Below are 11407 nucleotides of genomic sequence, written 5' to 3' on the forward strand. Positions count from 1 at the left end.
TAAGACCCAATAGCCACCAGCCCCCTCGTATGGGGTCATTTCTTCATTTGTGTCTGACATTTTTATATCTCATACACAGTGCTCGGGAGTTAACATGTGTTTATATAGGGGATTTAAAAAGAAAGCCTGTGCCCCCCCCCTCCCAATCTATTTGTACTGTACACTTTTCATTTGCATTTTACAGCTGCTGGACTGTGCACTTTGCATTCGTTCTCTTTATAGTGTCTGTGGTTAGAGTTTAGGTATGTGAGGGGTAAGGATCAGATCAGATATTTTGTTGCATATTCTTACATGATAACATTTAGCTTTTCTCTAACATATGTGCAGTCATCCCCTTTAATGACAACACAATGACTTTGTTTTGTAGCTCTACCCCCTGGCGACAACAAATGCACTGACTTTTTCTGATAAATATGGCATTTACATGGCTGATATAATTTTGTCTTTCCCCAAAAAGTGCAGACCTCAAAGCGACAAATACAACAGCAAAACCCTGGAAAATGTGTGAATCTGTAGGTGCCTCACTTCCAATGGAAGCAGAGTGCAGTTTGAGAGGCACTGGTTTGTGCAGGCCGCTACTGTTAGCTTTATCACAGTGCTATTGCAAACTGATACTGGCTTTCAGATACTTTCAAAAGACAAAAGAGGGCAAACTTTCCACACAGAGAACACTTTGGAAAGGTTTTATCAGATTTTCATGTCCTGCCCACAACAGAATCAAACAAACAATGGTTAAACATCAAAGTGGAACAAATCCGACACCTTGTGTGCTCCATCCAGGACAAAAGTGATTGTCAAACTGTAACAGACTGTAAATGCAAATCATCTATTGTCATACCCTGTTCCTGTGTGGCACAAAATACACAAAACAGTGTAAAGTGACAGTGGTTGCATCTCACATACTGTATGATGACAGCTTTACTTTCCGCAGGTGGCTAGGCAAAATTTACATTGTATAATGTACATAAATGTCCACTAGAAAACTGTTCAGTCTGTTTTAGAAATAGTAAATAAGGGGATCATAAATTTAAAAACTTAAACTGTGTAACACTGAGCTCAAACTTCCTCAGACTTGCTCGTCCTCTTTTTCGTCACATTTACAAAGACATTTGAAGTCATGTCAAAGAAAACCATTGCAAAACTATAATTACAACAATAATACTTTGATTTTAGTAAATATAAAGTCAGTAATAAATATTAATGTGGGGGATGGGGTGGAACTGATTTATTGTCAATAATGGCTTAAGTGTCACATACAGCTCAGTTGATGAAGGGACCTCTAGAAACATCATGGGAAGGACACTCGGGCAATAAATTATATCGTAGAAAAACAAGTAGAATAGAAAATTGGCTTCATTTTGGATGGACGTTCTACTGTTATTGTCCTGCATGTCTCCCTTTCCCAAAGGTAAATGCCCTTCACATGAAATACTACTGCTCAGTGTCAGTGAGTTTATCCTCGGTTCCAATGTAATGACATCTCTGCCTAACAAGAAGACAGACATGAGCCACTTGTTTCCACCTCTGCCCCTATGGGAGTTCCTCTCTGGCTGCAGCTTGTCAATGTGTCTTTTTTTATTTATTTATTTATTTATATCTGTTTCTAATATCTGTCCATTTACCTGTATATCTGTATGTGAAGCACAAAATGAAGCCCAAAAGCCAAACGCTTCACTTACAGTGTTTCTGGTCACAAACGCACAGTCTTCCTCGTGTTGGACTGAAAACTATCTTGCTGCATGGAGTCTCGTTGACATGCTGAATAATGTTCTTCTGTATTCAAGTCACCTTCTGTGTACTTCTAGCTTAATGACTAAACCGAAGCCTGCCAAGGAAATCTTTTTAGTATCAAACCCCTCAACCTCTAAACATACGAAACAAATAAACGTAAAGCCTGTTGTCTTTAAAGATACCTGAAGACTTTTAGGATGAGAGCAAATCATCGAAACTTCTCAAACCATTCTTGCAGCATAATCCTCTTCTCTGCCTATATGTAAAATCCTATGTATATGTATCTTTAAGTCAAAATCCTGTATAGCTAAATACACTGCTTCCATGTATGACGATAACTTCAAAGTAGGATGTGCATTTGTCGTACTTTGACAAAAATATTTGAAACAAACAAGGTGGATTGTGCTGCAGGAGTGGATTTTGAACTACAGTCTTTTTACAGTCACCTTTGAAGCCTGCAGAGTGAGTGTTTCAGATTTTGGCAGAGTATCACTTTAAAACAAAGGATGAATCAGCTCAAAGATTTTCATGTCTTAATGTGTGATCTGTGTTTCAGTGGAGTGTAGTGATGATCTAAGGCTGTTTGAAATGTGTTCTCCATCCTCACCAGAAAACACAGCTAGGTGAAAAACTGAATATTTGGTAGGAAATACATTTTTTTCTTTAAGTGGTATTTAAAATTGCCCACAAACACTGTCTCCAGACAGCAGCAAAACAAAAGTACTGGTAGTTTCTGAAGGCAGTGGTAGTACCTTCAGATCCCTTTTCCAGTCAAACCTTACATCAATATTTTGCCACAGTTCTTCAGATATTAACGAGCTCTGATCATCAGCTCTGGTAAAGGTGATGAAAATGTGTGTGTTTATTCACAGGTTCTCTGTGTGTGGTCTTCACAGTTTGATGGTGTCCTCTGTTGCCATCAGTGTTTCTCTCGTTTCTCTGCTGTTATCTCTGCTGCTCTGCAGAGTGGGGGCTGTCCAGACTGCTGTAGGGGGACAGGGAGGACGTTGCTGGCCCTGAGGCTTTCCCATCATCCACTTCTTCCTTCTCTACCTCCATTTCCACCTCTCTTTCCTCATCTTTGTGTCCTCCCTCTGTTCTGAACACTTCCACTGATCCTCTCCCATCCTCACTTGACTCCTCAGATGCAGAGAACCCCTCCTCCCCTCGGCTCTCCACCGTGCCGTTGCCCCCCAGCCTTGGACTTGAGGTCTCCCTGTCGTCCTCCTCGGGGACGGACTCTCTGGCCTGGCTGTGGTGCTTGACGTTGTAGCGCTGGTTCTGGAAGAACTTGACAATGGTGTGTTTGGGCAGGTCCAGCTGAGCTGACAGTGTGTGGATGGCCTCCTGGTCGGGGTAGAGGCCCACGTCGCCAATGAAGCTCTGCAGGATACCCAGGGCCTCCAGGGAGATCCGTGTCCGCGAACGGGCTTTCTTTGGTCCTCCACCTCCAAGGCCAGGGCTCATACCATGCTGGGGCCCGTCCTCCGAGCCATGCAACACCGGCAGCAGGACGGGCTGTGGGTCTTCATGAATGGGAGATGGGGATGTCAGAGGTGGCAGGGGCTGTCTGTGGAGTGCCTGTTAAGAAAATCAAAGATTAATTTTAAAGAATATATACATTTTGGTATGTGTGAAGATTTTACAGCATTTTAAAGATCACTAATAAGAACAATGAAATGTTATTCATCACCTTGTAAAGAGTAAAAAAGGAAAAAAATGGAAAACTAGCTAGCTTCTTCTGGAGCTTTTAACCAAATGTCACTGTCTTCATCTGCATATGTCATGTTCTTTCCCCCATATATGACCACTGGTCAGTGTTCCTTGTTTAGGTGAAATGATGGCAATGGAATCATCTCCATGCAAACTCCAATTAGTGATAAAGACCATGAGACGCAGTTGAAAGCACCGGGAAAAAAAAGAAGGTGGAAGTTTGATAAATAAAAAGTCTAAATTGTGGTACACTGTAATAATATATACAGGGATCACACAGAAATTTGTGTGGAAACCAGCCACTATGCAAAACTAGTGGTATTTAAGCGTTGTCTTTCTTTAAGTTTACTCGTCTCTTTTTGCAGTCAAAAATAGTGAAAAGTGAATATGGAGAAAAATGGGGCAAATTTAGCTTTGAGGCTTGGGGTGGCCCTGTGTAAGAACCAGTACACCCAATGCTGCAGTGAGGCTTCTGGACAACAAGTGGCTGTAGAGAAAAAACTGTTTTATCCAGCATTTCCATCACAGTCTGTGTGAACACGACTCATGCTGTGCGATCACAATATAGACCTCAAACTCATCATCACCGCAGTAATAAGTGAACCACTCAGCTCCTCTTTCAATGCCCCTCTGCAGAGTCATTAAATGTAGGAAATGTAGTACAAGCGGAAGTGTGATTGACCGGCTTCCACCAGCCGCCAACATGCACGCTAAACTCCCAAATTCATCACGCAAAACAACCACACTACTAGAGCTTATTAACAGGGCGGGGTGGCCAGCACACCCAAACACAGGAATCCAACACCATAAATCTGTGGTCCATCAAAATTAAAGGACCTAAATAAAGATAATGGCAATTCCTTTTTCTCTGCTTCAATAATTACAGGCTATGTTCTGAATAATATTGAGGTTAGAGCCAGACTGGAGAGCATTTTGGTTTTGGGGAGAGGGTGGGATGGAGGAGTGTTTAGCAGGAAATGTGTGGGCTGGTCATTTACCACTTCTATTTTAAATGACTTATGATACACACACATGACAAAGAGGAGGGCTGCTGAGAGGAGCAGGTGGTGGGATCAGAAAGACAGAGGGAGACAGAGGAAACTTTTCTGAACACCAAGCAATCACATGTTGCTTTTCACAGTCATAAAAAACACTTTTAATTTGTGTCTTTTCGTTGCACATGGCGGCACTGTGGTTGAGAGTGGTATTTTTAAAAACTGGATTATTTCCCCCACTCCTTTTAATCTTCAAAATAAACAGATGAATTCCCTGATTTTTATAGGAAATAAGATAACGATCCATAGCGACATTTACCTTTGTAGTGGGACAAAATCAAACAAGCTGGTATATTCTACATTCAAGACCAGCAAACCCGGGTTTCTGACTGCATGATTGTACCTGCTGGTCTGGGATGTGGAGGACGGTGTGAAGCCTGTCGCTGTGCTGCTGCCTCGACTCCTCTTCATAGACCTGGTCCCGGTCGGCCTGCGGTAACGCCAGGAACCTCCTGATAGTGCACAGGTTGTCCCACAGTGTACGGTTATCAGGGCTTGGGCTCTCCTTCCACCTGAGCAGCTCACATAGCCAACCCTGACACACACAGAGAGGAAAAAAGGTTTGACCCAACAAGAAGACAAATTAGCAAGAGGACCAACATGTACCATGGACCCCAGAAAGATTCTTGATTCAGCAGCAAGACTGAAGGGCAGTTCTACTAAAGCCTCTCAACTGCTATTTAACACAGTCCATTACAAAGCTATTCTAGGGTCTGGGAGTTTTGGCCATATGGCACAGTGGTGATATGGGATGACCATATGGACCCCCAAACGTGAAACATAAACCTGAAGCATAAATAAATATCCCTGAACAGTGGCTCATTAGAAAGGTCTCTAACTAGGACATTCTGTATAGACATCCCTGGATCAGCCTGTTTTTTTTCTCAAAACAGGTTACAGTGAAATGATCATGACACTCAGCACAAATTGAGCCTTATTTATAAGGAGAAATGGTTTGTTCATGTTTGGGACAAACCAAAATTGCAAACATATTGTCTCATGAAAAACAACTGCAGAGTAGAAGCTTTGATGAAGCAGAATTGAACCAAAAGTCAAAGATCCCTATGTTCTGTGCTACTTTCAATTACACAACCATTAACTGCAGGTTATTAAAAGCAGGTCAGTTTAATGATCTCCCTGAAGAAAAAGGCTTTGATTGTTATATATTTTGGAAAGACTGAGGACAAAGTCCATTTCATGTTTGGTTGCTCATTATATGATGATTTAAGGGCTACACTTTTTTTATTACAATGCCCATTTCTTACAAGTTCTTCTGAATGGATGATTGTCACTTCAATTGTGAAGGCGAGTTTTTTTGTAGCACATTATATGGGACCGAAGACAAAGTTCTTTGTTTCCAAATCTAATGTTACATGGAAGAAGTTATGACCAATATGGTCTGAAAAATGTTTTCACCAGCGCAGTGTCTTACAAGTCCATGTGAGCTGGGTGCTTGTACGTGCATGCCACAATAAATCACATAACTAAAACTAAACTTGACCAGTTTGACAAATAGTTAATCATAAGCTGGTTGTCAGTTCTTTTATATAACAGCAAATAACATCGACAAGCTGCCTGCCATGGGCCTAAATCACTTAAAAACAGAAAAACCCTTGGTCCTGAAAACTCCCTGAAGTGACCGTGTTTTTAGCATTGTGTTAATTTTTGATTTATTTTTATGACCAAAAAAAAAAAAAAATTCAGAGGCTACATTCTTCATTTCATCATCATCCTCTGGAAACATCTATGATACATTATATGCCGTAAGTGACTGACACTGCCATCCTCGGGTCCCACTGTTAGGACAGAAAAACACAGAATGACATAGCTAAGTTGGCTCTTAACGCATTTCTGTTCTGTACTTAGATGATGTTGTTAGGCCATGATTGAAACCATTTGTGTTTTTGTCCTGTAAGCAGTGGGTATTTGAAAAGCTTAAACTTGACTGATGAATGTGATGATTTATTTGTTCTGCGTGTGTTTGGGGCAGACTTCCAGGCTGCGTGTGGCTGTAGTTTCCATCACTGTTGTGCTTATGTCACCATTTCTGACAATATGTTCTTGTAAAATCAGCAAAGTGTTACTAGTTGCACTGAATGCTGTGATTCACATGCTCATATATTTAATGCGACACATTTGCTGGTTTCATGGATACGGTCTCACTCCTGTGTTTAATCACTATGTTTGGTTTAAACAGAGCTGACAAACTTGAAACTGATCACGTTCGTCTCTGAGTTGCTGGTCAAGAACTGATGCTGAATCCTAAACTTGTTGGAATTGTAAGAGTAGACGCCTAAACACTACTGTGCTATGGCTAGTTTTAAAATAAAGATGCTATTCATTTTTTTTTTTTTTTGGAATAAGACAGAACAGAATACTTGTTCCTGAGGAGGAGAAGGAAAAAACAAAAGGAAAAAGTCTGAGGGGAGCAGCAAGTGTCTGCAACTGTGTGTGTGTGTGTGTGTGTGTGTGTGTGTGTGTGTGTGTGTGTGTGTGTGTGTGTGTGTGTGTGTGTGTGTGTGTGTGCGCGTGTGTGTGTGTGTGTGTGTGTGCGTGTGTGTGTGTGAAGATTGGATTATATCTGCTAGGCTGACCCAGGATCTGCCACCAGCTGTTGTTTATGCGCAGCCTTCAGCCTGGAAATTAATGGTAATAATGTGATCATCTCTCCGTCATCTTGTCTATCTTCTTGCATCCTTCTGTTCCTCCCTTGCTCAATTTCAGTCCATTTACTGTTTTATCATCTCAGCATCTCTCTCGGCGTCTCTCTCATACATTGACATGCACTTTCTCTCCATCTCCGTATGTCTGTGTTGGTAATAAATAAGTTGCATGAAGTTTGTAAAAATAATGTGAGGACACATAAACTGGTTTTAAAACCATCATCTTCCTCTTTGTCTCCCCCTCTCTCTCTCCCTCCAGTGCAGACTCCGCTTTGATCTCGCCCTCGGTCACCCGCATTGTTTATCAGAGGATGGAGACATGATGGCATGCCACAGCGGGTAATCAGATACTCCACACGCCCACACACGCAGTCACACACCTCCCCGTTGCACCCTCATCAGCTTTCAAAGATCAGAAACTCATTCAGGAGCAGGAACTGTGTACATGTATTCCAGGATGCATCTGTATGTAAACCTTTTGAAAACGTTAGTCAACACGTCAACGAGACCCAAATAAAATAAATAAATAAATGACGTGTTTGGTTTGTTTTATTTTCTTCTCTGTGTTACCTCCTATCTGAATGCAAGTTTAGGCTTGAGGTTTTTTTTTGTCCACGTAGTTATGGTGCTGTAATAAAATCAAGGGGTGTATCTTTTAAAAAATAGTTGTTTGGTTGGAACTGACCTGACTTTTATTGGCAGCCACCTTAGCAAACAGAGCCTGGGAGACCTTCGCCCTCTTCATCTCCTGCTGGATCTCCTCATAGATCCCGGACGTGATGTTCACCAGTGAGTCAAGCTTCAGCGGCAGCTCTGCGCCCGACAAGCTGCACTTTGTCTACACACATCGGGAAACAGAAACAGAGATGAGCCTGAAACAGTGGTTTGAAATCTCAATGAGGTTTTCCTGGTCACATAAAACATAAAGTGGATCATATCGTATTTATTCCACATTTGTATGAGGGGCCAGTTTCACTGTTTCTTCATCACAATTTCACTAGTGTATGATTTATTTTTAAGGTGTCTGGTGATCTGTGCTATAATGTATTATTTATCTACTTTGCAACAATACTTATTCATTATTTATATCCATTGCAAAAGCGAACTGCTACATTAATGCAAAAATAACAGTAACAGAAGAAAAAATGCGATGAAAAAAGTGGAATGTCATGTTTCTGTAAATGCTCTGTGTGTTATTTGTCACTCTGCTGACTTGCATAGAACCACTGTCTTAGAGCCATTGTGAGGGGCTGTTAAGTAGCTAGTGAGGGGTGGACAGTTTGTAACACAGAAAAGATTGACATTTCACTGAACTTCACATATTTGGCCCTAAATAGTCAGCACAACAAAAATCAGTTTGGCCCACTTGCATCACATCCTATCTTATATTCTCAGCTATAAATCTGGTATTGCTGGTGTTCCTGTTATTGTGTCTGCCCCCATTCAGGCTCTAAACAAGCCAGTTGTCTGCAGAACACATGTAAGACAAACAGGTAAAAATAAAAAATAAAAATATCTCCTTCTGATTTGCATGTGCAGTATTTTGATTTGCTGATTTTAACTTATTTCACACTGCATGAAAATAAATAAATTTTTGATCATACTGACCTGCCATTTCGTTATTTATATATTTTAATTTAAGCACGTGTCAATGAAAATATGCGCATAGGCTACACCAAACTAATGAGGGCATAAAATACACTCAGCCGGTGTTACAAAGGTATTATTGAGTAGTCCTGTGAGAATGTGTGTACCTGTGCGTGTCTGTGTGTGTTGGTGCTGGAGATGTGGTTGGTGGAGTGGTTGTGGTTGGTGTTGGTGCTCCTCTCTCTTTCCTCCTGGTAGATGCGGTCTCGCTCGGCCTCCGGCAGGTTGAGGAAGTTCTGCATGGCCTTCAGGTTGACCAGCAGCGACTGAGAGGCAGAGCGAGGGTCCTCCTCCTTACGAAGGATCTCTGACAGCAAGCCCTGCAGCGCACATACACACAGAGTTACTCACATCGTTAGGTTTTAAACAATGAACTGCATTACATCATCTCTGGTAAACAGTGAGATCATTTTATTTCAGTTTACCTGTGTGCGGTTAAAAGCCACGCGAGCAAACACTGCCTGGGAAACGCTGGCCCTCTTCAGCTCATTTCTGACCTGCTGGTAAATGTCAGAGGAGACTTCGGCCCCTGAGCAGTTGAGGCCGAGTTCGGCAGAGGCCCCGGAGCCCTTGCAGGTCCTTGAGATGGGCGGGTGGTTGAGGAACTGCTGGTTGACTCCCTGTGGGTGCTGGTGGGCGAGCAGGCGGCTGACGGCCAGCTGCTGGTTGATGAGGTGGGCCATGGCGAGCTGCTGACGGACGAGCTGAGGGGGGAGCTGGGGGGACAGGAGGCCGCTGTGTCCTAGGAGCGGTGGAGCCTGGGGACGCAGTGGAGGACTGGGGTGGTGCTGGCCGGCGGGGTGAGGCAGACAGTGAGGCTGGGTGGGGGTCTGGGCATCCCCGAGGCCACTCTTGATAGAAAGAGCTCCAGGGCCGGCAATGGTGCCCAAGTGGGTGGGGGAGGGTAAGAGCGAGGGAGTACGCTGGCCGATGATGCTCAGGTCCAAATCCCTCTCCACTGTGTCAACACACACACACACACACACACACACACGGATTTAACGTTATTATACTTGCAAGGATCTTTCATTTACTGCATTTGTTTCCAAACCTAAATCTGAATCCTAGACCGCAAACTGCACACTAAACCAAAGCTCACCTCAATATTAAAGCCTCAGTCTGTGGTTGGGGACACGGTTCAGATTCATGCTAATTGGGCCTTCAACCTTTTAACCCTGCTGTACCTGACAGTTGAGCTATCTGAGCCGGGAGTGGAAGAATAAAGGTAGGTACTAGGCTCTCAATTCTGAAAGCAACATAATGTTTTCGGAGACTTTTAATCATATATCAGTCCCACTTTGTAATAAAAGGTTCTTAAACAGCGGATACTGACTTGGACATACATTAGTTACTAGGTGCTGTGCATCAAAAATTACACCTATATAACACGTAAGGGTCCAGTGATGTCTTAAATAAAAGAATCACAGTGACACACTGAACATGCAACGACTACTCGCCAATGCTCTTGGATGTTAGCTTTGGTTAAAAGTCAAAGAAGTTTTCAAAAACCAAAGGTCATATTTATTTTAGTGGAGAAGTCGTAACTTCCCTGTCAAAAGCCCCAACATGACCAATTTTCCAACATGGCCACCACAAGGCTCATTATGACACCGACAAAAACCAAACCAAAAAAAAGGTCACCTTTTATATCTGATTTGTCCTGTGCTGACCACGTCTTCTCAGTGTATTCACCTGAGGGGAAGATATCAGAGCAGTAAGTCTGTCAGTTATTCCTGCATAAATGCATCCAACCTTTCCGTGCACACATAATCTCCCACCTCAGGAAAGTTCTTTGGTTCTGTATAAGATCATTTTAAATCAGTTACACATCTCATTTGTTATGGCAAGACACAGCAGGTCAGAAGAGGAAGAATTCCTTCCAAAATATTTTTGAACATGAACACAAACGTAATGAATATTATATCTGGTCCATTAATACTTGATCTGAAAACAAGTCATATTTCATTTCTTAAGTCGCATTTTCTCATCATCCAGTTTCTGTAAAAGACACGTTGCGTTTTATGGTGAATAGGTTAACTGTGGCAACTAAAGTATTGTGGTCATCCTGGATTTAAAAATCACCGATAATTGGCTGTGGGTTCTTTACAGCATCACAGTGCGTCTGTGTGGAGGAACTGTGCTGTAGTGAACCTTGTTGAAGAGGGTTTTGACAGCAGCGGTGCTCATGTGTGGACTTTCTGGAAACGGAAGTCCCACTTCTCCTTCGGTAAACCTCTTCCTGTATTCTTTTCAGAGTGACGGGTTGGTGTAGTGGTCCCCGGGGTAATCTCATAACCGCAAAGGCAATTTTCACTTACTGGCTCCAAGTCCTCCAGATAAGATTATCAAATAAGTGAAGAATGTTTCCTCTTTGTCACCGCGTCGAACTCGGCCTTTTCTGTTCTCCTGGATTTTAACAGCCTCTCTGCTCTTCTCCACATAAATCTGCTTCTTATTACGCTTCTACTGGGTTTGGTTGAGAGTCACATTTTCGGTTATTAAGGGAATAAAAGTTGGAGTGAGGTTTGGCAGGGCTTCAGATTTTCACCTTCCCTGTGGATGTGTGCGTGTGTGTGTGTAGAATAAATGTAAGAGGAG

General features: G+C 42.4%; 1 protein-coding gene across 1 annotated transcript in view; it reads right to left on the reverse strand.

Annotated features, from left to right (window-relative positions):
* Positions 1-1194: 1194 nt before the first annotated feature.
* Positions 1195-11407, reverse strand: part of LOC120798184 (DNA-binding protein SATB2-like) — a 21129-nt gene continuing 10916 nt past the window's right edge. Inside the window, exons 6-11 of the mRNA XM_040142290.1 lie at positions 10451-10501; positions 9235-9767; positions 8917-9129; positions 7848-8000; positions 4843-5034; positions 1195-3312 (exon numbers count right to left, since the gene is read on the reverse strand). Of these exons, the coding sequence (XP_039998224.1) occupies positions 2677-3312; positions 4843-5034; positions 7848-8000; positions 8917-9129; positions 9235-9767; positions 10451-10501 (1778 nt within the window). The 3' untranslated portion in view covers positions 1195-2676. The remainder of the gene's footprint in view (positions 3313-4842; positions 5035-7847; positions 8001-8916; positions 9130-9234; positions 9768-10450; positions 10502-11407) is intronic.

Source organism: Xiphias gladius, chromosome 13 (genome assembly GCF_016859285.1).
Source record: "Xiphias gladius isolate SHS-SW01 ecotype Sanya breed wild chromosome 13, ASM1685928v1, whole genome shotgun sequence".
In the NCBI taxonomy this organism is placed as follows: Eukaryota; Metazoa; Chordata; class Actinopteri; order Istiophoriformes; family Xiphiidae; genus Xiphias; species Xiphias gladius.